Source organism: Ammodytes marinus (genome assembly GCF_949987685.1).
Source record: "Ammodytes marinus genome assembly, chromosome: 3".
Classification (NCBI taxonomy): domain Eukaryota; kingdom Metazoa; phylum Chordata; class Actinopteri; order Uranoscopiformes; family Ammodytidae; genus Ammodytes; species Ammodytes marinus.
In genome coordinates, this window is record NC_137232.1 from 29,632,430 (window position 1) to 29,660,343 (window position 27,914).

The 27,914-nt window shown below is 41.5% G+C and overlaps 1 protein-coding gene across 1 annotated transcript; it reads right to left on the minus strand.

Moving 5' to 3' along the window:
• brwd1 (bromodomain and WD repeat domain containing 1) lies at positions 1-27,634 on the minus strand. Its single transcript, XM_080054005.1, has 44 exons — positions 27,469-27,634; positions 27,296-27,354; positions 27,147-27,176; positions 26,867-26,926; positions 25,657-25,807; positions 25,344-25,442; positions 24,201-24,361; positions 23,743-23,964; positions 22,913-23,013; positions 21,762-21,832; positions 21,521-21,621; positions 21,340-21,380; positions 21,139-21,240; positions 20,090-20,243; positions 19,847-19,981; positions 19,352-19,480; positions 19,020-19,168; positions 18,708-18,784; positions 17,236-17,430; positions 16,926-17,103; positions 15,871-15,961; positions 13,187-13,309; positions 13,003-13,064; positions 12,529-12,745; positions 12,194-12,310; positions 10,597-10,704; positions 10,141-10,265; positions 9,855-9,937; positions 9,462-9,573; positions 8,952-9,013; positions 7,814-7,969; positions 7,526-7,646; positions 7,212-7,337; positions 6,996-7,059; positions 6,548-6,598; positions 6,174-6,299; positions 5,923-6,075; positions 5,571-5,731; positions 4,902-5,068; positions 4,405-4,530; positions 4,101-4,286; positions 3,660-3,995; positions 2,790-2,945; positions 1-2,712 (listed from the first exon to the last, which is right to left on the minus strand). Exons 1-44 carry the CDS (start codon positions 27,503-27,505, stop codon positions 1,250-1,252), a joined length of 6,744 nt encoding a protein of 2,247 aa, XP_079910131.1. The 5' UTR covers positions 27,506-27,634; the 3' UTR covers positions 1-1,249.
• Positions 27,635-27,914: the final 280 nt, after the last annotated feature.

Here is a 27,914-nt window from a genome sequence, read left to right on the forward strand (position 1 = left end):
TTTATTGCAACATAAAAAAGTGATTTGCCACGTTATTCATAAACATATGGCTCCTGACGTCTAGATGAGAAAGTGGAACACAGCATACACCTCAAAATGATGTCTTTATTAATAGGAGGAATATCTCATTCTTTGCACTCCACAACCACATTGCATTTATAGCTCTCCCGTGAAATCTATTATTAAAGGTGTAGTACGAAAAACATTAAGCAAAATGTCATAAAGCGACTGTATTAAGAAACCTTCCCCCATAAACAAAACTAAACCATATTACTGGCAAAATGTTTTAAGTCAACTCTGAAAAAAGAATTTAATACTGAAAATAGGGAACACAGAACAATAAAAAGGTCTTCCCAATGTGAGAAATCACAGTATTTTGCAGTAAGTACTTTTGGTAAGTTGCACTAGGCAAAAAGGTACCAATTTGTGACATATGGCAAGACAATGCAGTTGAATATAAAAAAGAAAAGAAAAAAGAAAGAAAAATACAAAATAACTCATTTAAATAAATGTTTTGCTACCAATTCATGGTCAAACCTTTAGGACACCAATGCTCCTGATCACATATTTACATCTATTCACTAGAATACAACACAAAACTAATCTTTAAAAAAAAAATGAAATGATAAGGGGGAAAATAACTCATATTTGTTCATTTGGCTCATATCAACTCATAATACAGTCAAGCATTAAGTTTGTGGATTTACAAAGGAGTGCTGTAGTCAAAAGTCTAAACATGGATTTGTTTTGTCCCAGTGAGTGTGTGCTTGGACATCTGCCACCCTAGACTTGTTTCTTGTCCTTACTTTCGCTCAAAAAACAACTGCATGTCTGAGACTACAGTAAACTTCGTTGACCCCTGAGTTTCTAATGCAAAACTAGTGTATGAAATACCTCATTACAGTGTATCTTAGTGCAAGCCAGCAATATGCTTGATTAAACAGAGGTATATTAGATAGCACCCAAGCTGTCCGGATTCCCCAGAATGGATTCTCTGCCGGCCAAATCACAAAAAGCAGAATGGGAGGTGGAATTTTTGCTCTGTATTCTTGTGACAACCAGCAGTTCAAATGCTTGAATTTGTATTACATTTATAAACATTGTTTTTCATAGAAAATATAAATATCCCTGAATGAAACGGATTCACAGCATTTTCTCTCGAGGACTCCAGTGCTACTACCATACCATGGCCATCAAGTGTCTTTAAGGTCTCCAGTTAATGTCCGCCTTCTACAGCAGCTGCATCCCTTTATTCGCTGTCTTGATAGCTTACCGTCCGCTTCCCCCGGTTACGGGTGTTTATGCGCGCCTTTCGCTGTGGTTTGCTGCTGTACGCCTCGTCGCTGTCCTCCTCTGCTGAAGCTGACCTGCGTCTGCGCTCCCTCAGCTGGCGGCCTGCAGTCCTTTCACTGACCCCAGGCCGTCTTTGACTTCTCCTCTTTGAACTGCTGTGGGACCCTGAGCTGGCAGACGAGTTTTCGGAAGCAGAAGATGACTGCTTGCTCTCCGAGTCGGAACTGTGATTGCTGCTGCTGTAGCTTTCCTTCCGTTTGTGTTTTGCCGGCTTCGCGTCCTTCTTCTTGCTCTTTGAACGACCAACATCCTCCTCCTCTTCCTTGCTGGAATCGGACTGGGAAGAGGCGTCTTCTTCCTCGTTACTATCACCATCCTCTTGTTTGGATTCCCTTTTGGGACGCTTTGAAGGGTGGGACCTGCTAGTTTTATTGTTCTGGGACACTGGCTCCTCCATCTCTCTACGGTCCTCCGCATCTTCAGATTCTGAGGTGTAGATACGTTTTCTCTTGGAAGACGGCTGATTCCTGGCTTCGTTGGGAGAGGTTCTAGTTGGCCCTCTTTTATTATTCCCATCTTCCCTGGATGCTGCAGTGGCTGTTTTGTTACCGTTTCTTTGTTTACCCTGGCTGGCAGAAGCAGCATTCTCCTCAGAGAGAGAGTTGTCACTGTTGTATTTCTTTTTTGGCTGCGCTCGGAGATTGCGCCGTCTATTTGATGCTTTGTCTGAATGATCAGACCCTTGGTCTGATGAGCCCGTGGAGCGTTTCCTCCACAACTTCCTCTTGGGTTTGTATTCTTGCTCTGAGCTCTGATCTGAAGCTGAGGTGTCATCGTTAGGCCGTTTAGATTTGCCACTTTTCCTCGTTGGCATCTTTGACCTGGTTTCAACCTCAGGTTCCTCGCTTGAGTGATTGCTTTCTATTTCCTCTTTTTTCTGTATTTTCTTGCGTAGGTTGAATCTCTTTGGAGAATCGCTGAATTCATCGGATTCTGGACCATCCAGTTTATTAGTTGAGGCAGATTTTTGTTTATCTTGGCTTTTTGACGGTGAAACTTTACTCTTTTTCTTAGAGTCCTTGTGGATGGCTTCTTCCACACTTCTTCCATTTTGGTGCGGGTGTTTCCGAGACCGGTGGTCTTTGTCCTCTTCATCTGAGCTTACAGGAGGTTTGTGTCGTGTGGTTCTGCATTCAGTGTCCTCTACCTCCTCCTCCTCACTTGTAAGCCTTTTTATTCTGACCTGAGGAACTGCTTTGCTTTTAGATGGTTTCTGAGACACAACAACCTCCTCCTCCTCCTCCTCCTCCTCCTCCTCTTCATTTTCTCCAGAACTCTCCTCTGCAGCCTCCTCTTGCTCAGAGTTGCTTTCAGACTTTGGATGTTTTGTACCGTGTCCGTTCATGTGGGACAAGTTATCTGCAGAAGAACAAACTGATTTAGAGAAACTTTCGTTACAGACACAAGAAATCAAAAAGAGGACTGACATTTCTCACCATTTCGCTTAGTCTTTGCAGCTTGTCTTGATGTCCTCTGTCTGTTGGACCTGGTGTCTCCATTCTGCTGATGCTCAGAAGAGGATGAAGCATCACTGTCATCAGCATCCTCCTTGCCCTTGGATTTATTACTTGATTCCTTTGTTTTCCGAGGAACTGGAAAGAGAGCCAAAAAACTACCCTTTAAATATGTAAATATTTTTTGCATGAATTTGAAGGGAGGTAAAGTACTGTTTACATTTGCAACACCTGAGAGCAAACACATTTTTCTATTCTTTCATAATTTGTCGATGTTTAAAATGAAGGATTATATGATAAAAGTGCCTAGAAAAGTGGCACCCCAGTTGCTCTGCGGGTTCAGTGCGCACATTATAAGGTAGAGTCAGCAATTTTAAAGAATGCTTGTTGTCAAAATCACTTTGTCAAAATTATTGAATGTCTCCTAATGATCCACTACCTGTCTGTACTATGTGTTTGCTGAATGAAAATCCAGCATTTATACACAGCCTAGGTTCTGTAAACAGGCTTGTTACTAGCTTCAGGGGCCCCCTTTGTTTACATACCTTTTGTTTACATACCAGTTCTAGACTGTGTATTAGCACCCCAAAAAGATTATGAGGAGATATTCAATGATTTTGACAAAAAATTATTTTGACTGGCTGCCGAGGCGTTCCCCAGAATCACTGACTCTACCTTTAAGGCTAAGTCCCTGTCTCAGCGGACCCTGGTTGGACTCGGCCCGGGCTGTTAACTTAATGTACCTCTGTCTCACCACTCTGTACTTCTTATACTATCAAATAATGATGAAAACACAAAAGAAATATATATATATATAAAAAAAAATGCTTAGAAAAGGGAAAATGTGCCTACCCCGCGTTGATGGCTCGCTGTCAGATTCAGAGCTGCTCTGGATCACTGCGGTGCGTTTGCTGCCGCGGGCTGGTTGGCGGAGGCGGCTGCTGCTTCTTGTTGGCTTGGCCTCCTGGTCCTCTTCCTCCTCTTCTTCCTCCTCCAATGCCTCGAGGAGTTTCATCTTATTCACAGCTGCCCTCGCTGTCTTTCTTTTGAGTGAGGACCTGCGACCCGTCATCCCCTCCTCCTCGTCCCTGTCTGAACCCTGGGACGTGGCTCTTTCAGATTCCCGGCGGTGATGTCTTTCCCTGCGAGAAGACCTGCTGCTGTGACCGTTCACCTCCGCTCTGCCTTCTGAAAAAACAAAACAAAGAGAAGGATGTTCAACACATTGGCCAGTGGGTTTCGTGAGTGGCTGGGTGGGTGCGAGGGGTGGAGACGTCTGTCGGCACTCTTTACCTGTGCGATTCCGGTCTGCACCAGCGCTGTTTCTGGTCAGCCTTGTGCTCCGGCTGTGTGTGCTTCTGCTGGGGTAGCGACGACTTGAAGACGGAGAGGACATCCCTCCATCCTCTCCATCTTCACCTTCGCTGTCGAATTCCTCCTCTTCGTCGTCGTCTTCCTCCTCGCTATCGCTCTCTGCAACTGGCAACAATAACATATCACATGTCTTTTCCCCCCCACAAAACTTATGAATGTGACGTACTAATTATAATATTTTTTTCTGATTACAACCCTGGTTACGAGGTAGGAATTCACTCACCCTTTTTCCTCTGCTTGCCACCGTTTCCTCTTGTAACTCTTGCTTTCTGTCTGAGTCGATGGTGTCTTGAGGAACCTGATGGTTTCTCCTCCTCCGACTCACTCAGCTCACTCTCGCTGTCAGACTCTGAATTAAAAATAATTTTTTTACAGCAAATTACATTCATGTCGGCAGATACCTTTACCGACTGTGACAAACAATAAGTGCATTCAAAAAGGGACGAGAGCTAGACGTCATCCAAGCATTGGATCAGTGGAAACTTCCATACACGTCAAGATAACATTTTATTCCTAATGTGACATCAGTCTACTCTATCAATACAGTATACTGTATGTCTCTGAGCTACAGTGCCAGTGTTCAACTACTCACTACTCCCATAGCAAGTCTGATACAAGTCTACATTTTCACCACAAAATATGCAACGGAATTGCTGTTAGCAAAGGCTGTGATAAGACTAATGTTATAGAACATACTGAGAACCAAAGTATCTGTCATACCTGCCGTTGATGAAGCTGCTTTGGACTCATCCTCAGAGGAGCTGTGACCTGCGCTGCTGCGTCGACTCCTCCTGGCTCGCTCAGGAACAGACACTTTGGCTGAGGTAGATTTGGTCAACGACGTTGATGCCGCTTTTTCCTGAGTTTTTGCAGCAGCTCTCCTATGACTTGATAAAAGAATAATTCAATCAGACTTTAACATTAAAGAAATACTTCACCCATACGGAACCGGTGTTCTATCATTATAACATCGCTATTATAATATAATGAATAAGGTTTTTCTTCCCTTGGCAGAGCTGTCCTGTTAATCCTAACCCTACATTTTTACTAGTGTGATGTCACACTAGTAAAATGTAGGGTTAGACAGTGACTAAAACACTCTTCCTGCCTTTTCTCAGGCTAGGATGAACCGATTTCAAAAATGTTTGCACATTTAAACTACATAGGATCCCAGATTTCAATACACCCTCGTATTCCCACCGGTGAAGTAGGTCTTTAAAGTAAAGGCCCAAACACCTTCATTTGTGCTGCACTGGTTTGTTAGACGGGTGAGAAAAAAACTAATTTAAAGCCATGTTTGAATCTATGCCCACTGATTTACTGAGGCACAATTTGTCATTCTTCTTATTTTTGAGCAAATGAGCTGAGAAAATTATAACTTGAACCGACCTTGTTGCATTTGAGGGCTGATCCTGCTGCTGCATTTTCTTGCGGAACCGCTGACTGCGGCGCAGCCTATCGCTGCTTTTGATGGCAGTTTTGTACTCTGATATGACTGATCGGATTTTCTCCTCGAAGAAGGCAGAGAGCCGCAGGGTCATACTGTAAATCTAGAATTGAACAGAGAAGGTGAGCCAGATAATCTAAAACAAAGTCTGAAATCAAAATATGCACAAAATATTATATCTTAAAAATCGGTACGATTAGATGAGCTCCATCTATTACATTTATATAGTTATGTCCTACACTGGAGAGCAGTTAAGCTGACGTTTCTTCTACATAGTTTAATATAGCACCCTACCTTAGAGCGTTTATTGGGTGTGTATGCCTTAGCATTGGCAAATATTAGCCGGGTGTCTTTGCACAGCTCTACAGGGTTGTCATAGCGATCTTCTTCCAGGGTCTTTTTCACCGTGCCAAAGTCCATTGGTGTATCAATGATGCCATGGTAGTCCTTAACGCATACACACGCAAAACATGAAACGTAACTCAATATGTAACTTGATGTCATTTTGTTAACAGCATGGCCTGAGTGTGTTTGTGGTGAAGTACCGGATAGTTCTGAGGATCCACTGGGTGTCTGAACGGCTCAGAGTCCTCACAATCAAATATGTAGTTGACCAAATATTTGCACTGTTCCTTCCAGGAGTCTCGGTCAGGCACCACCTCTACAGTGCGCTGCAAATACAGAGGAGAAAGAGAATAAATCAACACGACACACAACTTGTGCCATCGGCTGCCTTTGAATTTTTAATAATCAATCAGCTACCAATATCATTTTATTCTCATCCATAATTATAATCACTTTCAAAATGACAGCAGTAATGACCTAATACAAAATGTAAACAAACATGGTAAGCAATTCTTTATTTGAGTTGTGTTGTTTTTCCATCATCTTTTTATTTAGTCTTGTATGTTATATTTACCTGAAGCAGTCGGTTGCCAGAGGATGTTCCTGGTGCTTCTGTATCCTCTTCCTGTGTGCAGCAATATGATTTGATCATTAACCCGAATGAAAATGACTTTTTCAACTGAACCATCCTAACAAACAATTATAACTGCTTATTACCTATTCTCTTCATTTGCTTGTCAAAGTCACATGTAGTAACCCGACAGCAATACTTGATAAATCAAACTATATTACTGAACCATGCTAATGACTAAAACACGGAGAAGCAACTTTCAGTTTTTAATCCACCACACATTTAGAACAAACTTCCTCAACTTGAGGTCCGCTGCAACTCATTTTTAACAATTTGTCTGCCTGTTTCCCCCTGTAAAGCACTTTGAATTGCCTTGTGTCTGAATTGTGCTTTGTAAATAAACTTGCCTTTGCATTGCCTAAAGCAGCTTTAACAATTGTGCTAAACTCACCTCATCATCATCCATTTCTTCAACAGCATTGTAAATCTCCATGATGTCTGTGCAGCTTGCATTGCTGATAAAGTGGAAAAAATGTGAAGACAATAGTGCAAGAGACAAGTTATTGGAATGATTTTGTGACTTTAATCTGGGTCTTATTACATGATCTAGAATAGATTCTTTTTTGAAAAATATTTAAAACTTATTGAGAAAAACAAGTACACGTACTTAACAAATTTCTGGAGGACATTCGTGAAGATTCTAGCAGAGTGGGCAATCTTGCTCCTGGGCTCATTGAAAATGCGAGCGTTATGTGCAATGTACCTCGCATCCCAAATTAATGCAGAGAGGCGCCTGTGGATCAGTGAGTAAACACAAACAGAAGAAAACATGAGTTATTGGAATTGAAACAGCTGAAGGCATTTAAGGACAGAGCAAGGTCAACAGTCAAGAGTGTAAATACTTCCATGCCTTTGCCTTGCCTTGACATGCTTGTATTATCAGGTGGGTTTATGGATGAGGAAAAGACTGGTGGGACTGACCTGTAGAATCTGTTTAGGAGTCGCAGTCTGATGGTGCCTAGGTCGGTGGGATAAGCGATCACAGTGCAGTAGGTAGGATACTGGATTAGGTCCACAGGACCAGAGAAGGGAGCTGCAATCTCTGTAGCACAAAGACAGAGGGAGGTGGGTTCGAAATTCTTCAACAGTTAAAGGAGCCATTAGATAGTCTGACGTTAGTGAATTGTGCCCATACAGGTGAAAGGGGGAGTGTGTGAGTGAGAGAAAACAAGATAATGTTAAGGACTGCCTGTTTATACAAACACGTACCAACGGTGATGAGCTGGTCGATGCCAGCGATGATGCGTTCACACTCCCGGTCCCTGCTCCTCTCCCCCCACTCCCCTGGCAGAGGCTTGTACATCAGGCCATTCATCTCATCCACCGTCACAGGGATACTACCGCCTTCTGTCTCGGGCTGCTCAGCTGCACAGCAGAGACACACTTGTTCAATATGCATTGAGACCCGTGTCTACGTATGGATGTGTAAAAAGTATGGCTGTCAAATTAACGCGTGAATTTCGATTAATTAATCACAGAAAAAATAACACTTTAAAAATGAACGCAGATTAATCGTGCTTCTATAGTGCCCTTTGACCTGGTGCAAAAGGGGTGCGATGATAGCGCAGCTACACCTATAGCTTGTGGACACGTCCCGCACGGGATTTAAGAGTAAAGAAAGAAGCAGGGGAGAGGGCAGAGGGCTCTATGGATGTGTTATTGGATGCTTCGGGCAAATAAGCATGAAGGTAGGAAGACATCTTATGTTATTCTCCGCTGTGTCTGCATTATTGATTTAGTGGATGCCTAATTAACAATGTAAATTCAAAACTCTCAGTAGGTTATCTCTCAATCTTCCTCCGTGTGTCTCACTTTTGTTTGCTAGCTGCCTCGTCTCCCACATAAACGGACTTCTGCCCCATGTCACTCTTCCTAGCCTATGCCTGCCTTTTGTGTGTGTGTGTGTGTGTGTGTGTGTGTGTGTGTGTGTGTGTGTGTGTGTGTGAGAGTCTTAATATTTTTGGCTATGAGTAGGACGATGGTGAATGAGTCTGCATAGGCTATGCGTACCTATTGCAGAGCAGCGCTGTCTGTTGTGGGAGATAGACAGTCATCATTTAGCCTACTTGTTTTTTTGTGGTTTTAAGTAGAAAATTTGTCTCTAATAATGATGGTCCCTAATTTTCATTTTCATTTTCATGTAGAAACCTGGCTGAGGGGAGGAGACAAAAGTTACGAGTGAGAGAGAGAGAGCGAAACAAACAGTAGGCTTTACAGCTGTTTATAAACAGGCACAAAAGTGTCATATAAGTATGCCAATAATTTAGATGTATTAATCCCAGAGCCTGTAATTAATTAGATACATTTTTTTAATCGCTTGACAGCCCTAGTAAAAAGTCTAATTTACCGTCATCTGGAATAGGCTCCACATCCCAGGGACTCAGTTTCTCGGTTTCTCCATTGTCCCATCTGGGGGGAAAAAAACACAAAAATTAGTGCTACCTTAAATTTGATAGATTAACTAGCGATCAATAAGCAAAAACATGTTTCTTTTGTTTCAATTAAAAATTAAATATACAGTTTGACACCAACAAGAAATCCCACATTCATGACTATTGAAAGCCACAAGGGGGCAGACTGACTAGTCCTGAGAGACCCTTTGGATATACCCCTTAGCCTGGACAAGTTCTAATCTCATCTAAAGTGCCACAAGTAACATCAAATGCAGTTTGGAAAAAGAGCTTAAGTCTTATTAGATTTTTATCTACTACTCGATACCATCAGTCACAAATTCCCCTTGACTGACTGCTGTCTGAAAAGGCTAAGCCTGGCCTCAAATAGTGACAATATCAAAAGAAGTATGTGCTAAAAGAAGCAGATTTTGATGTTGGTGCTGCAGATGAGTGTGTTTTCCCACCTGACTTTGAAGCACTGGAAGAGACTGTCGGGGTATTCTGTCTGGTAGGGCTCCTGACAGACGATGGTTCCAAACCACCAGGCGTCATCTATCACTGAGCGAAACCTGTCGTCTGCACAGGACACATACAAAGTACCTTTTCAGTTTAAGATTTCGCACTGATTTGTTTTAAAACAAAAACAAAGCAGTCGTGAAGAGTAATTAAAAGACGGTGAGATAAAATACCATACAAAATAGCACATTAGTCTATGTAAAATGTTATAACAGTCACTAGTAGTGAACACCACCTCTCCTCTATGGAGAATAATGTATTTAAAATGAATTAAACAAATAGGGATGTTTCTTGGCCTCAACACAAAGAGTGCACTTCCCTAACAAGGCACACAAACGTACTTGGTTTCCAGTTTCTACGGAGCGCCTCGTCGTAAGTTTGCCTCAAGACGAGGAAATCGATCACATCTGGCATGTCATGATATCTGTGGGGAAAATCAGCATCACTTTAATGGAGAAAAATTAAAAATCTTCAAAAAGTTAAGTTAATAGCAATCCAACACAATCATAATTTTGAGGGAATTAATTGAGCTTAAATAAGACTTGTACAAATTCCTGCTTCATGTAGTGTGGCAATATTTAATGTGTTTCTCTACAGAGAGCAAATTGATGAAACCGAGCTGCTTACTTGACGGAAAACGACTTGTCTGAGATTTTGCCAGTGCCGGTGTCAATAAGAGTCAGCTTCAGACGGCAAAGTGTTGGAGGGCAGACTTCATATCTGATCCCAGTGATCTTCACAAACTCTTGGTCCTAGGAGAGATACAGCAAGATCTTCATTTAATATACATTCAACTTTACTTCGGACACACATGTCCACATCAATTGTGATGAACACATTTGAAATAAATTACAAATAAAATAGATAAATCGTTTAGATTTTTTAAATTACATTACAAAAATACTAAAAATCAGGAATTTTGTACCCAAGATTTCTACCTAAGTAGTATCAGTTCACTTGAACACTTTCAGTGTTTTCCATAATGTCAATGGAGACTTAGTAGATTTATGCTTCTGTATTTGAATCCACACTCTTCTACCATGAATGTTTCTAGTATTTACTACTTATATGTCTTAGTCTTACCCGCAGCTGCATTTTCTTCCAGGGCTGTTTCTCCAGGTTGATGGGGTACAGCTCATTCCGATTAACTGCCTCATAGTAGGCCTCGTGTCCCTGTCGGAAGTAGATCACCTGGAGGACACATAAAGTTTCAGAGAAGCATATTTCCCATAAGTATTATCACTACATCTATACAGCAGCTGTATATTCAAGAACAATACATAATCTATTTTTTATTTATTTTTTCATTTATTAAAATTCCCTTATTTTTCCGGTTCATAACATGCATGATACAATAACTCACATTTCTTTTTTTTAAAGATATTTTTTGGCATTTTACATGCTTTATTGATAGTGTTTAAGACCCCGTTTCCATTTGTCTTTAACATGTGGTTTTTGTGATCGGATCATGTCTGGACAGCTCTAACTACAGGTGAAAACACTCTCAAGACGCATCGAGATCGGATCACAAAAACCACATTCGGAGGTGGTTTACGTCGGTTGTGTCCGATGTGTCCGCATTCATTTGATAGTGGAAACAGCAAAGTGACTTTTGTCCACATTAGGGACCTTCTACTCAACTGCCGCCCCCTGCCTGAGCGGAAATACGTTGAAAATGCATCACTGGCGTTCATGCAGCTTTTATAGAAGCCTCATGAACGTTAGTTGCATCCGCCAGTATTGCAGATGACAAGCTTTCTGTCGTCGGTTTTCATTTCACTGTGTAAATCTGAAAACACGGAAATCGCTGCTATTGACTGGAGAGCTGCAAGGCAACGACTTCCTGTTCTTATCTGCTTAAAAATAAAAGTCAACTCGCGTTTGGCTAGTAACATGCTTTTAATGTGAAGGCGCACAGGCAATATTCTGTTCGCACGTAAAGCAACTTAACTATATATAAAGCTGTGTAGGCTACTGGAGGTGGTGACAAGAGTGTATAAGACGTTAGAAAAGCCGCCCGGCAAACACACATCTTTCACCAGCCAAAGTGGCGTAATAACTTGCTTGCCTAAGAGTTTTTACTTTTATATACTATCTATGATATTACCCACATTTGGCGAGTGTTAATGTAGAGCCCTCTAAGCAGTGTTATGCATCGCTAGCCTATCTCTTCAACCTAGACTGCTAATTATCTCCGCATGTAATGCATTTTAATAGCAAATGCGATTAAAACTGTGGCACTGTACAGCCCTGTATGTTTACTTCTTTGAACCCAGCAATGCAAACGGAAATTATGTACGTGTTGATTTAAATACAGCGCGGGTAAATGGAATCGGATCACAAGTAGACGAAGAAGTCACATTTGAAAATACAAATGTGAACACACGGACTGAGAGCTGTCCACTTGTAACCAGATTCAAAAAATCAGAGTTGAAATGGGGCAGAGGGGAGTGACATGCAGAGAACGACCGTGGGCGGGAATCGAACCCCGGTCTGCTGCTGGGCCCGGCCCGAGGGGGGACGCCCAACCAACTGAGCTAAGGGCGCCCCCAATAACTCACATTTCTTACAGTTGATTTCTAATGCTCTTATGGAACTTTTATCCATACACCATCCAACTTAAAAAATGTCTCCTCTGAGTAACGGTTAAGTGCCTCTCCTTATTGTCTGATGGACATACCTCATCGCCCATTTGGGGAACGAAAGGAGACTTCCTGGGAATGACATCAGTGATCCACACCGAGGGCCTGAACTCAATGGAAACCTCTCTGTTGATGGATGGTCTGGCCTTAGGCCGCTGAAGGGGAGCACCAAGATGTAAAAACGTTAAGCTAGTAAATGTGAAAAAGATTTATCCATGTAATATTGTTTACAAAATGTAACATTATAGTTCCTCCTCAATGACAGCATCTAAAGCAGAGTCTGGGCAGTGATTAAGCTATGAAGATTTAGACAGCGTCACATCAGGATTACTATGTCTCCTGGGTGCAGTATGAAAAACTTTTCGACACTCACCCTGGGTGCCTTGTTCTTTGCCTTTTCTTTGCTTTTCTTGCAACGATTTTCCTCCTCGTCGCTAGGCTGCTTCTCGTCCTCTTCCTCATTGTCCTCGTCTTCCTCCTCGGAACTGCTGATTCTGCGTTGCACTCTTTTACGTGATGACAAGGGAGTGGAGGGCTGTAGGTTGATGCCAGCGTCTGCTGTCCAGTCTGAGTACTCACTAGACGCGTGGCTATCCAATAACAAGCAGTTAGGATTTCAATTTTAAAACAATCAAATAACTTGTCTTAACTTGCTTGGGGTACCAGATGGGTGGGAAATGCCACCAATAGACAACACAAAAGGAGTAACACCAATTTTACTATTAAAAGACAATACCTTCTGATTTTAGTGGCTCAGAAACCCCCCTTTATCTGGTACTTTAAACAAGTTCAAAACAATTAAAAAAATGTCTCTCTAAGCGTGTGCCTTGTCTATAAAAGTTTATACCTTGAGCTGTCACTGTTCCACTCTTCCTCATCATTTGAGGATTCACTGCCATCCAATTCGTTCTGAGAAGATAAAAAAGGGCAATTGCTTAATATTAGTCCAAAAAGACCTCAGGTTCTTGTCAAAAAAGAACAAAAGAAACAACAGTTTTTCCAAAGTCACAGGAGAGAGGAAGATGTGATACCTCGGAGTGTCCCTCTGAGCTTGCAGTCTCCTCTCCCTCCTCACACGAAAATTCTATTAATTCCATTGCGTCGTTGCAGCCGTGTGCTCGCCTCGAAGTGGGAAGCTCATCATCCGAGTCATCCTGAAGGGATAGATTAAACTGACTCAATACCAGTGCAGAGATGCAGTATCTCTCAAGAGTACACCCCTCACATTTCTTCAAATATTTCATTATATCTTTCCATGGGACAACACTGAATAAATGACACTTTGATACAATGTTAAGTAGTCGGTGTACAGCTTGTATAACAGTGTAAATTTACTGTCCCCTTGAAATAACTCGACACACAGCCATTAATGTCTAAACTGCTGGCAACAAAAGTGAGTACACCCCTAAGTGAAATGTCCAAATTGGGCCCAAAGTGTCAATATTTTGTGTTGCCATTATAATTTTCCAGCACTGCCTTAACCCTCATGGAGTTCCCCAGAGCTTCACAGGTTGCCACTGGAATCTTCTTCCACTCATTCATGACGACATCAAGAAGCTGGTGGATATTAGAGACCTTGCGCTCCTCCATCTCCCGTTTGAGGATGCCCCAAAGATGCTCAATAGGGTTTAGGTCTGGAGACATGCTTGGCCAGTCCATAACCTTTACCCTCAGCTTCTTTAGCAAGCCAGTGGTCGTTCGGAGGTGTGTTTGGGGTCGTTATCATGTTGCAGTACTGCCCTGCGGCCCAGTTTATGAAGGGAGGGGACCATGTTCTGCTTCAGTATGTCACAGTGCATCTTAAAATTCAATGAACTGTAGATCCCCAGTGCTGGCAGCCCCAGACCATGACACTCCAACTACCATGCTTGACTATAGGCAAGACACACTTGTCTTTGTACTCCTCACCTGGTTGCCGCCCCACACACTTGACACCATCTGAACCAAATAAATGTATCTTGGTCTCATCAGACCACAGGACATGGTTGCAGTAATCCATGTCAGTAGTCTGCTTGTCTTCAGCAAACTTTTTGTGGGGTTTCTTGTGCATCATCTTTAGAATAGGCTTTCTTCTGGGACGACAGCCATGCAGACCAGTATGATGCAGAGTGCGGTGTATGGTCTGAGCACTGACAGGTTGACCCCCCACCCCTTCAAGCCCTTCAGCAATGCTGGCAGCACTCATACGTCTATTTTCCAAAGCCAACCTCTGTGTATGACGCTGAGCACGTGCACTCAACCTTCGTAAACTGCGCCGCAGGGCAGTATTGCAACATGATAACGACCCCAAACACACCTCCAAGACAACCAGTGGCTTGCTAAAAAGCTGAGGGTAAAGGTTATGGCCTGGCCAAGCATGTCTCCAGACTTAAACACTATTGAGCATCTGTTGGGCATCCTCAAATGGAAGGTGGAGGAGCGGAAGGTCTCTAATATCCACCAGCTCCGCGATGCTGTCATGAATGGGTGGAAGAGGGTTTCAGTTGCAACCTGTGAAGCTCTGGTGAACTACATGCCCAAGAGGGTTAAGGCAGTGCTGGAAAATAATGGTTGCCACACAAAATATTGACACTGGGCCCAATTTGGAAAAAAATTCTTAGGGGTGTACTCACTTTTGTTGCCAGCAGTTTAGACATGAATGGCTGTGTGTCAAGTTATTTTGAGGGGACAGTAAATTTACACTGTTATACAAGCTGTACACTGACTACTTTACATTGTATCAAAGTGTCATTTATTCAGTGTTGTCCCATGAAAAGATATAATGAAATTAGGGCTGTCAAGCGATTAAAAAAATTAATCTAATTAATTACAGGCTCTGTGATTAATTAATCTAAATTAATCGCATACTTTTATGACACTTTTATACCTGTTTATAAACAGCTGTATAGCCTGCTAGTCTCTCTCTCGCTCTCTCTCTCTCACTCTCTCTCCGTCTATCGTAACTTCTGTCTCCACAACAGACAGCGCTGCACTGCCACAGATGCTTATGCCGATTCATTCACCATCGTCATACTCATAGGCAAAAATATTGAGACACACACACACACACACACACACACACGTTTACGCGGACAACGAGACAGCTAGCAAACAAAATTGAGACACGGGGAGAAAGATTGAGAGATACTGTTTTGAACCTAGCCTACATTGTTGCACCCACTAAATCAATAATGCACAGACACTGGCTGCGGAGAATAAAGTAAGATGTCTTCCTACCTTCATGCTTATTAAACCGTCTAGAGCCCTCGGCCCCCTGCTTCTCTCTTTACTTTTCTCCCTTTCATCCGCGCGGGCTGTGTCTGCTTCAGGTGCAGCTACGCACCACTTTTGCACCGGGTCAAAGGGCATTATAGAAGTGCGATTAATCTGCGTTAATTTTTTTAATCGCGTTAATTTTTCTGTGATTAATTAATCGGAATTAACGCGTTAATTTGACAGCCCTAAATGAAATATTTGAAGAAATGTGAGGGGTGTACTCACTTTTGAGAGATACTGTATGTACATAATAATAAACACAATCCTGCAGTGGACATGGTGAAAATATTTAAAGATTTTTTATTTATTTTTTAAATCAACCAACACAGCTCCTTTAGTGAAGAGGCAGTAAGATGCAAACTGCAGGAAGTTGAAGTACAGGACATACTGTCTAATGATTATTCACAAAATAATTACCATTTATGAATTTCTACATTGGCATAGGACAAAAAAAACTTACTCGACAGCTGTTGTAGATAATGCGTCTCTTCTTATAACTGTACAGAGCCAGCTCTTCATCTCCTTTGGCAGTTCGTATGTATTCCTGGTCCCTGAAAGACAACATCCATAATGTTTAAAATATAAAATGAAAACGGTAACCAATTATCATATGGTAAAACACACTCGTTGTTGCTGGTGTGAAAATGTGGCTATCAAGCAACAGTTATTTTTCTGTATGGCTTGAATGTATGGTCATTGTGCCCTCTATGGTGGCGAAAGTGTTACAGGGATAGACCCAGTGGTCTTATCTATAGTGAGAATTTCTGGATAAAAACTGTTCATTTGCAACTTTATGTTTTCTTCCAGCTAAATTCCCTCTTAGTGAAAATCTGATACCATCTCTGAGCCATTTGTGGCAGTGTGAGGTAGTGTAATGTGCCATTGCCCTGTGAGGACTGGTTATTTAGTGGTATTGTGGGTACTGGTCAGACAGAGTGGGGCATGGACAACATCTTGAATCGCCCTTACCCTACAAGTTTAGAATTGTGAAGATGGCCTCTTCGAAATAGATTATTGGTAATGGTAACCGTAACGGAACTACACATTCTACGAGTATTGCTGCAGTCCTCTACGCTGTGGAACCTACTGGTACTGAAGAAGAAGAAGAAGAAGAAAAGCCTGTTTTCTGGAGCCAAATGTCTTGGGCCCCAAATAGTAAATAAGATAGGATAACCACACTGGTTATAGCCTTGGAGAAGCACCTACATCTCGTAGAGTTGGGGTAGCTAACTCAAGTTCTTCCCTATTTATTTTGAAAGAGCAACGACCAATTGAGAAACTCCAACACTCGACCGAGCAATGGTGTCACTAGATCACTCACTCAAATCAGTTTATAAGGCTGGCCACACTTTACTGTGGCAAGCCAAGCATAATGATATCAGACCCTTCAGATTTGAGACCTATGAGATTAATAATAAAAATAATCAGTGAACAGAGTGTGACTGGATTACATATAATCCAATATAAAGCACCTCAAGGAGCACAGATACTTCACCCACATATGGGCATCTCTACCTGTAGTTGCTAGTTGCCAGTTCTGGCACCACCACCCTGCGTCTCCAGGCCTGCAGGTCTCTCTCCGTGGCCATCTGGCTGCGTGGAGCGTTCTGGTGCATCTGCCGGACCCCCTCCACCTGCCCGCTGCGGCGCAGGCCCACATTAGGAGGGGACTGCACTTCTGCTCGATCATACACTGGAATCAAAAGGAAAATAACTCATATTAACCCTGAACAATTGAGAAGGACATTTTGTGAAGCTTTTTCAAAGCATGCAGCTAGCCTTCAACAGCTCACTGGATCAATAGGGTCAGCAAAAGCAGTCCAACCTCTGCGTGGTGTGCTTGTTGCTATGGCTGTTGGGCCCTGTGCCTCAGCTGCCTCGGTCCCAGGCTGGCTCTGCTGGTCCTGTTGCTCCTGGAGGTTTCGGATGGCCTGGTCCAGAAGGCTGCTGCGTCTTATCGTGACCAACTCGTGCTCTGCAGTCTGCTGGCTGATCACCTGCTCCACCACCTCGCCATCACCTGAAGAGATCATCAAAAGGTAAGACCAATAACATGAGTGGGGTGGAAGCAGAGGGTCACTCAGATCAGACACTTACTAAAAAGGTGGAGTCAGCGGTTCTGGAGAATGGTTGTTGTCAAATTCACCGTGTCAAAATCAGTCAAAAATCTCCGCTACCTGTCAGTATCTGTTAATACACAACCTTGGGTCTGTAAAAAGGCATGTTGCTAACTACGGTGGGCACGCTTTTGATCAAATTCCAGTTTACAGAGCCTGTGCTTTGTATTAATACCAGATTGTTTCTAAGCGCACATAGAGTACGGACGGGTAGTGGATTGTGAGGCGATATTCACCGATTTTGAAAACAAGCATTCTCTAGAATCACTGACTCCCATTTTAAGTTAGAAATGTTTGAGAATATAAAGAGATTGTAGCAGGTAGGATATATGATTCAGCTCTTCTTAAATTAAGTTGCGTTATTTTTTGATATAAATCATTTGGGCGGTACATTTATTTTCCAATGGGCTGATTATTAGGGGTGGGAATCTCTTGGCACCTCACGTTCCGATTCCGATTCAGAGGTCAACGATTCAATTCAAAATCGATTATCAATGCATCCCGATGAATTTTTTTTTTACGTAAATACCCATTTGTGATTTTCAAAAATATATTTACATACACATCTGAGTTTGCTACTCAGAGTTTGCTTATCACTTCCTACTTTTGTGATGATCATTAAATACAATTAACAGATGAATTGCCTTCTCTAATATTGTATTAGAGAAAAAGCTTTTCTTGTCACAAATAAGACTTTCTATGAACAGTGCAATAATCAATGCAGCTTGCATTTCAACACAATATGGAAGTATGTAAAAACTAAACCGATTCAGTTTAATTTTCTTTCTACTCTTGTAAATCATATTTCTATAGGATTTCTATTCTATTATTTTCTATGTCATTTCAACACATTGTGCAAAAAGTATGGCTTGGAATTCAGCTCTCATACAAAAACGTAAACAGACACAAAGCCAGTGCAGGTCATATGGGTTTGCTGCTCTCAGCCCTTTTGTCGCCACTTTTAACAACTCGCACTTGTGTGGTGTGCATGCACAGTGGCGCAGGAAATACTAGTATTAAATAAAAAAATAATTAAAAAAAAATAAAATAAAAAAATTGATTATTAACTTTTCGGAATCGTTCGAGAGAGAATCGCGATGAATCGGAAAATCGATTATTTTTCCCACCCCTACTGATTATGGTAAGATTAAGGTGTGCATGTGGTTTGTTCCGTTCTTACTGGTGGCTACGTATCCCAGCTGAGGAACCAGGTGTTCAGCAGCAATGTTCTCCCGCCCTGGGACGAGACGTTGGTACCTGAAAATGAAGTTAAAAAATTAAAATTTTAAACACTGTATGTATTCAGATCACTACTAGATTAAAGTCAAATCAACACTGAAATTGGTATGAATTAACATCTAATAAAATCAATATAAAACTAGGAAAATATGACTGTAAACTAAAGTCAAAGAAAATCCACTGAAGATCAAAATCCATAAATCCATTCATAATGGCCTTGAATGGACCAAACATTCCAACACGGAATGTCTACCTTGGCGGATGGGGGTTTCCATCCACGTCTACCAAGAAGGGTGGGGGCATGAGATGGGGTGCCTGCTGTGTCTGTTCATCCAGCACGAAGCCGTTGGTGTCCCGGATCAGCGGTCGGTAGTCTGTGTGGAAGAAAACCTGGTCTGGAAGCTGCGTGGAGACCATGAAGAAGAAGCAGTTTAAGTAGAAGTTGTGGGATCATTCAGACACATGCACACTTTGTCTTGGACGCTCAATGTAAAATGGATAACTTTGTATTCATCAAGTGAAACAAAATCCGATTACTGTTACTGTATTGTTTGTGTAAAGATTTAAATGTGCATTTATCCGTGCCTTGTCATATGGCTTGGAACTGCCGAAGCCAAAGATGAGCAGATGGCCATGGGAGTCTGTGCAGGCGAAACGTTGACCATCAGGAGTGAATTTGCAGTCGAAAACGGCTCCGTGACCCTGGCCCTCAATCTGAATGAGAAAAACAAAATTGTAAACTAGTAATCAAAGTGGACAGTACACTATATTTCAATACTTGTTCTCAATATGTGTCAGTGCATGACTCCCTTCTTTCAGCTCCTGTAGGACCCAAAAGTTGATTTTTGAACTAAAAATACATCTCAATAAAAGGTAGCCACACTTTTCCAACACCACACAAATTAGCGGGAGATGATAAAACAATTAACACTTTAAATGGGCACGGTGTGATGCCTAAGGTAAAGTCTGTTTTATTACCATGTTACTTACTGCTGTGTTTGATATTTGTTGTGTATTACTTGTGCTGTGTTTACCATAATGAAAATGCGATGTTCATTGTAATATAATGTGTCATTGTACCATGTTGAAGTAATGCTGTGTCTTAGTCCCTTGCAACAGATCCCATATGAAGACGTTCCCATCATGGCCGGCAGACAGAATGATCCTGGGGTCGAAAGGGTGCGGTTCCAGGACAAACACCTCAGCCTCGTGGCCCTAAAAAACAATGTTCTGATTAGTCTCCGGTTTTACAATGTGTCCATTTTACTGAGGTGAAATAAGATGGTTGTGATCGCCATGATGCTCTATATGTTGCACAATTACTTTGAGTATATGTAGCAGCTGTCCTGTGTAGGAGTTCCACACTTTGAGGAGATGGTTGTTAACAGCCGTGATGACCGTGTTATCATGGCGGTCCCACGCTACCATGGTGACTTTGGGCTTGAAGTAGCTTTCGTCTTCACCCATTGGTTCAGCACTGAGGGGGGAAAAAAAGAGGAAAATTATAAAATATGCACACTACACTCTCAAATGATACTAATAGTGATCCAGATTATTCATTACTGAACACAAATGACAAAACAACTGGTAGCTTGTATCTGATACTGTATTGCAAGAAATTATCATATTAAGCTCATGCTTTACACAAATATTACTTTGTTTCCTGACTGTCGCAATATGAGAGTTGCAAAAAGATAATTAGGTAAGTTGCTTCACTTCAGTGGCATTTGTGCAATTGCAGATGTAAAACAAAATCTAATTCCGAGTGATCTTAGCTATATAAACAATTAACTTGACCTATGTGATGCCAACCATGTGTAATTCAACAAATACTGTTTGAGTTAAATTTGCGAAAAGCAATGAAAATGTGTATATGTCTTTGGCATATGTGCTACTTATAAAGACTTGAACCGATGAGTCTCTTTTCTAGTTCCCCTGATGGCAGGCAGGCCCGGTCTGGGTGGTAAACCTTGTTTTCTTGCTACAAAACTTAAATGTATCCAAAACAGCCACGGTATGAATTTGTCCATCTTGCAGGACGTTCTGGTATTTTCAGAAAAATTAACACATGAATGGGAAAATGTCCTCAGCAATAAGATATCATTAACAAGAAATAATGATATTGCACGTTAAAGTCCAACATCTTAGCTAGGAAAGCCAATGCCTGTGCTTAATTATACAAATCTCCCAAACGCTTTTTTTTTCTTTCCCACAGTAAATGGGAATCATCTTCTTTTACAAGATACACTACTTGTCTATTCATTCTTGAGAGAGACACAAATCCTGAGGACACATCGAAAAAATCCCCCCACAGATAATCCTTCATTCGTCCCCACATCCACACTGGTGTACAGCAGCAAAATGCTCCTTACTTTGGAAGAGTGGCCGACATGTTGAGGAGAATGCACCTCCACTGCTGCCGAAGATGGAGCTTCCAGATTCGCGCAGTTCCATCTCGACTCCCACTCACAAACCTGGGACAAGACAGGAACAAACATGTTATACACATCAGTACTGCTACTACGTAATGGGAAAACAAATTAATGAGAAGTAGTACAATGATTTTATGTTACCTTTCACCTGAGTGGCAAAATTGGATGCTGTCAACTTTGTCCTGGACCGAGAGCAGAAATATGGAGCATGATCATTATTTGTCATATTTTTTATTTGTTGAACTAGACATAAACGTTTAAGTCAATGTCTTCTTTGTAACATGCTGCACATCAAAGTTTGGCTTTTGAAAGGGGTTCTCACCGTGTGCTCATGGAGCTCTGATATCTTTTCTGGGCTCCCGCTGCCCATGTAATAAATTCTGATGACATCATCGGTACTTCCTGTTGCAAGGAACATCCCACCTGAAGATAATACCAACAAAGAGCTTGAGATGTTTAACCATAAAAACAGTTAACCATTGCCTAAAATAATTATATGCTAGCTATATAATAATTCTAAGAACACAAACAGCATTAACAGTTAACCTTAAATGACAAATTACCTGGACTGAACGAGGAGCACACAGTCTGAACTCCTGGCCGCGGCCGCTCTGTAAACCTGTGTGGCCGATCGCTGTAAGGTTAAGAGGGAAAATGTTATTTTTAAACAAATCAGGAGAACTGACTAAATTTAACTGACTGGAAATGTAAATGTTACAGAGACGTAAAGGTACATGGCAAAATAGGAGCAGTGTTCTGTGTGCAAATATAGTGCTTTTAAGTTGTTGTTTTTTTATACAAAATTTATAAATATTTATTTGTACCAGTTGTCCCTTTTGGGTCAAGTGTTTAATTCTGGTTTGACTATCCTCATTTACAATTAAGAGTTTCACCAAAACTAACCAGCATTTCAAATTCAGGAAGACAGATGTGAGTTGTGCCAGATTAACATTCCGTTGTCATTCAAGACTCGTCTTCATACTTTGAGGAAACAGAGATGTCTTAATACCTATTTAGTTTAACTGTTTTAGTTTGTATAATGTTACCTGGTTGCATGAAATAAAACTACATTATTGCAAGTGAAGCTTTATGAGGGGGCTGTATTATGCCCTGTTCGCTCACTGTCTCCATCGGCTTGCACCAAGCCGTCTCTGTGCATACATTTACCAGCGTCATAGGCTCACAACACGGGGGGAATAAATATATAAGCAGCAGGTTTGGCCAAGCAAAAACGAGAGACCACTAGCTTGACCAGAGTTGTTCCACAGCCCGATACTTTGACCCATATTCTGGTGGCTATCGCTGTCAAGCTTAAACCCCGCCCTACCAGTAAGGGTAGGGTCGGTGGTGGAAACACCACCCAAATACTTAAAAGCAAGCTTTCCCGCTTTGAGCCGCTTCGACCCGACCAGCACTGCTTGGTGAAAACGAGGCATTATAAAACGATCAAACCAGTTTGGCTTGTTCTCCTTGCTGCAGGCTTGTTGTTGAATTCCATAAGAGACTTGATAAACTATTTGTCAATAGCATTGTTGCGTGCTGCTTTATAAAGCTTGTCTATGTACTTAGCCACATGTAACACATGTGTGAAAAACACAAAAAAACAATAATGTTCCAATTCCTCTAATATTCAATAACATATTTGTTTAACTACTATTAGGTGAATTTCACCATCTTATAACATTAGAAAAAGGCAATTTAAAGCAGCGCTCACCTAAAGTTGATGTTGTTGACATCCCACTGCCAGAAGCAGACGGTAGCATCAGTTCCAGTGGAGAGCATGTAACGTTTTGAGCCCTTGGCAAACGGTGAGAACTGAAAACACAAGACGGTCACATAGTTTACCACCTGAACTATAACTAAGTAATATTGAAATAGAGACCTGCATTTTAAATGTATGGTTGAATATTAACATTTCCCCATTTTTAATGTGCAGTAAAAAAAATTACGTTGTATTTTGTGTTGTTCACTAAAAATCTGGTCCATTTCACATGTGGTGGGATAAAATAATCGATGTTCGACTGGTTCACTGGACTGAAATACTGTTTTACTGTCTTCAGGCCATCTTTAATATTTGATTTGACAATACTAAAATGTAAAGCAAACAGCACCTAGACAATGGTAGTATCATCAGGTATGTTTCCATCCACCCTGCATCTTGTTCATATTGCAGACTGTTTATAGCACTAGGCAGAGGCAAGTTGTCATAACATTAAAGGGAAGATGAAGGACGATGGAAAAGAACTTCAGACTTAGCTGAGTATTGCATAATGAGTTGGAGAACAATAAAAAGGTATCTCACAATGGAATTATGAGCCCCGGAAAAACAGAAATACTCAAAATAAAAAAAAATAATTAAAAAAGGGTATAGGAGAATCTTGCTCCTTTGCATCGATAGCAGTAATAGAATATCCAGACAATTTAAATGCCAATAGTAATGGGGTAACACATGACAGGAACCTGCTCTATATTTCTATTTTAAAAACACTGAACGTCCCCATTTTTAACATGCCAGAATATCATCTTGACAAGAGTTGGCTGTACCTGTAGCGAGGTAATGGATCCACTGTGCCCCTGCAGCACAGCCACGGGGGCACATGTACGAAGGCACCATACGCGGATGGTCTTGTCACAGCTTCCCGCGGCAATAAGTGTGTTCTCATAATTAACCGCCAAGTCTGTGATCTCTGCAGAATGTCCTCGCAAGGTGGAATGGAGCCTTCCATCAAACGAAGACCAAATCTTCACCAAACAGTCATCTGAGCCCTGGCAAAGAAAAAATAACAGCGTCTGCTTGAATATTCTACATATGCATAGATTAAAAGACACGTGGTTATGATGGTGGCGTAGCACTTGATAGCTCCCTTAAGAGGTCATTAACTGTATCTGGCCATAGCTAAATTAGCTGAGTCAGCTGAGTGTTCAATTCATAAATAACTGAAGAACAAGAGCAACACTACACAGCATGATATATAGGGATTTATTGACAAGGTCCATCTTACTGTGAAGATCCTGAGACCAGTGCGATCAAATGCAATACAGTACACTGCAGACAGATGCCCCAGGATCCGCCTATGCAGCCGCATGCGCTCATAGTTGCTGACAGGGTTGATAGAGCTGAAGCGTTGCACACCCGTTAGCTCTCTGCCTCTGTGGACCTTCACTGTTGACAATAAGACGCCAATCATCAGAACAGTGAGGGGAAACTACAAATGCATCAACATTACACTGGGATCCATACAAATACATTGAGCGTGAGATATGTTTACTTTGATGTGGGCAGTAGTGTAAATAAACATACAAATATGAAATTCAAAGAGGCTGCTATCCTCTGGCTTAACCAAGCATGCAAGTGCATCATTTTCCAATGAACCCTATTGCTCTAAAAACAGCACCAAACCAAATACTTGGACCCTCTCTTACTCTCTTTTTATGCTCTCCATGTCCGTGACTTAAATATATTTTAAACGCCAACTTTATTAAACAAAAATGCAATCCCCTATTCAAATGTAATCTGTAAACAATATCAGAGCAGCTCTGAGGTCTGATACATCTGGTTTGTATCTGTTGCCATGGGAAACCACAAAACATAAAAGAAACAAGAACACCATCCATAACGTTTTTATCTGCTTTGAGTCCTCACTGCCATCAAGTGCACTTCAAGGTTTGTGTGTGTGATTTTCTCCGAGGAAGGACAGGTTTAAAAATATTATTTGTTCTATCATTTAACAGGTAACATGTTAGGCATAACAAGAAGCAGCAGTGTGTGGAGACAGAATCCTTAAATGGAGAAGCAAACAGTTATCCTCAGGAATACAAAGTGGTATAGAGCTTTGTCAACATAAGCCGAACAAAATGCATTTGATTAAAATTTGGACAATCAGGGAAAATAGGAATACACAGAAAATGACACAATGTGTATGTACAGTGTTTAACCTGGCCAACAGTCACTTAAGATTGAATGAGGACATGAATATTTCAGATCTTTCAATGTGCATTTTACCTTATTATTCAATTACTTATGGGGAGAGCCATTTGAAAACACTGCCCAGCAATACCATGATATGTAAATGTACCCGGCACTTCCTATGGTCCATTTTTTTCTTAACAAACAAAACAGGAATTTTGAATGAGACCAGACCAACCTAGGTGTGGAGGTTTCTTGCAGTTCAAAGGCCTCTCTGGTGGTCTGCCCCGGTGAAGGGCTGCATATGATGAAGCTTTAAAACGCACATTGTCGCAGTCTGAAAGACAAAAGAAAGAGTTCACCGAATGATTCAGCTTATTACCAGCTGTATATGTGAAAAGGATGGTTTCGGTTCTGGCGACTGCACCAACAAAGAATGATTCAAACCTTTATAGTGGTCTAAGAGGCATGTATACTTTCCACTACATTTACAGCATGGAAAGACGCAGAAAATACATGTATGCACCCAGAAATTCTCTTAGATTGTGTACCTTTCACGGTCCTAAGCATTGACTGCCTTCCAGACCCAAGGAGAGAGTGTACACCTGGGACACACGATGGCACCTCTTTGTCAAGAATTGGTCCAATCTGCTTACATATCCGTAGCAAATGGTCTGGTGCCACATGCCTGTTGGCTGCAACCTGCCAAGGCAAACAAAGACAGAGTAGTGATATGAATACAGATCACTGATTAACTGATTGGTTGAATCATTTTGATGATTATAATCCCAGACAAACCAAATATATGAATTTGCTTGTTTTATTTGATATAATTGTACATTTGTTTATACTGTTAACCAAACAAGATAAGAAATGTAAAGATGTCGCCTTAGAAAAAACTTGTGTCTTAATATGTCACTATTTTTTGACATTGACCAAACAATAAATCTGAAAAATAATTGTCCGATTAATCAATACTGATAGTTGTAGGTTAGTTGCCATGATTCAGAATGCATAAGATTTTGTTTTTTTAATGTGATGTAGTATAGAAGAATTTCTGTAAAATGTGCCGCAAATTGAAAACAATTTTAATTTTCAGAACCCTTCTAACATCTCTAGTGTAAGGTAAAACCACTAAAGTTCAAACCTCAAAATAGAAACCTCGATTTTAAGGCCTATGGGAAATGGACAATATTATGAAATAGCATGGTCTTTAGTTGTATGTAAACTTACGTTAAATATCTTTTTTAAGACTTTCCCAGAAGCTGCAGCCTGCCTAAACTCTTCAGACATCAGAATAAATGTCTGACAGGGTAGCTGATAGTTTCTCGACTCCTATCATCAGAGGCGTGGTTTCATTCCTTATTATGGACCAATCACAACGCAGGTCACATGCAAAATAACGCAGAGACAGCGCATCTGTGTTTCTGATTGGCCCGTCGAGCTGTCTCGTCAAAAACAAGAAGCAGAACAACCCACCCCATCTGCAGTACAACGGTCGGGGCAAAATTATATTAAACACTCTGTCCAAATACTGTTTTATGAACGACCACACAACAGTTCACTATGAGAATAAGTCTGTGTGAGCGAGTTGCGACAATGTTAATCATCTATATTCAAGGAAATCCAAAAGTAATCGAGCAGAAAAAAGAACAAAGACCATAAACAAGTCCAGAGCATGGGCACGGAGTCGCCCTGTCACAAGACAATAACAACCGCCGACAATGAACTTAATAACAACAATGTGAAGTTAAATCTCACCACATCTTCATATGTCCTCGGGTGCTCGTTTCCAAGCCAGTCCAATCTCCTGGGTAAGAGCTGTCGAAAACACAGTTTGGTCAAAGCGGAGTCAGAGCAGAGAACGCCAGCAGGTACACATTAGGCTCGTAAAAAAAACCGGGTGATGTCAAACGAGTGAGACGTACAGGAGGTATTTAAAAGTGGACTGAGTGGGACAAGTTTTATGCCCAGGCTCAGTCAAGACCGACGGATAGCAGCTAGCAAGTAACAAGCAAGCAAAGAAAGCAGGGATACACACCTGATACTCCTCTAGTTCGCCCGCGAGGACCTGCAAGGGATCAAAAGAGCCGATTCAGATTAGATTGCCTCTATTAATTCTATTATCAACGAGCTATCAAACTATTTTGAAATACAAGACACCGTGCCAGTCAAGGCACGCCAGCTCACCTCAGCCGCTCTCCGACATGGACCCGTTGTAAGAAAACGAGAAATCAAGTAATAGAGCTCTGAAATTGAACAGGGAGGGCATTAGCGGCGAAAATAGCAGTTGTGATATCAATTAGCACGAGCGATATCGATGTATATTAAGCTATCAATAGGGTTTACTTTCTGCGGCTTACCCGACTCAAGGAGCGAAATGTTCCGATTTTTGGCCATTGAATCGGTCGTGATTTGGAGAGGTTAAACAAATTTCAGGCTAACTTTGTGACTACAGAGAATATGATATATTTATTTAATTTCTGTTACACAGCTCTGACCCCCTCCACGGTTGCTCCCGCTTTCTATTCAGCCTGTTTGCAGTCGCCATTGGAAGGATGAGGCCTCGGCGATACGACTTACTTCCGCCACAGCGGAGTAACACAGGAAAAAGGGGGTGGGGAGGAGCAGTTTCAACAAAAGACTAGAGTGAACGCGTTAGCCTGTTGGAAAGCAACATTTGCATCATTTGTGCGTAACACCAGGCGCTCATACGATTTCAATCCCACGTGTAAAACTATAAATACATAAATATGTGTTTCTTTTAATTACACAACAATGCAGGCGCAGAACGGCCGCCCCCGTTTAC

Excerpts from the sequence above, each read along its gene's own strand:
- brwd1 (XM_080054005.1), bottom strand. The coding sequence starts at position 27,505 with ATGGCCAAAAATCGGAACATTTCGCTCCTTGAGTCGG. Across the intron at positions 20,244-21,138 it reads ATGTCGGCCACTCTTCCAAA|TGCTGAACCAATGGGTGAAG; the intron begins GTAAGGAGCATT and ends TTCCCCCCTCAG. Across the intron at positions 5,732-5,922 it reads CACCCAATAAACGCTCTAAG|ATTTACAGTATGACCCTGCG; the intron begins GTAGGGTGCTAT and ends GTTCAATTCTAG.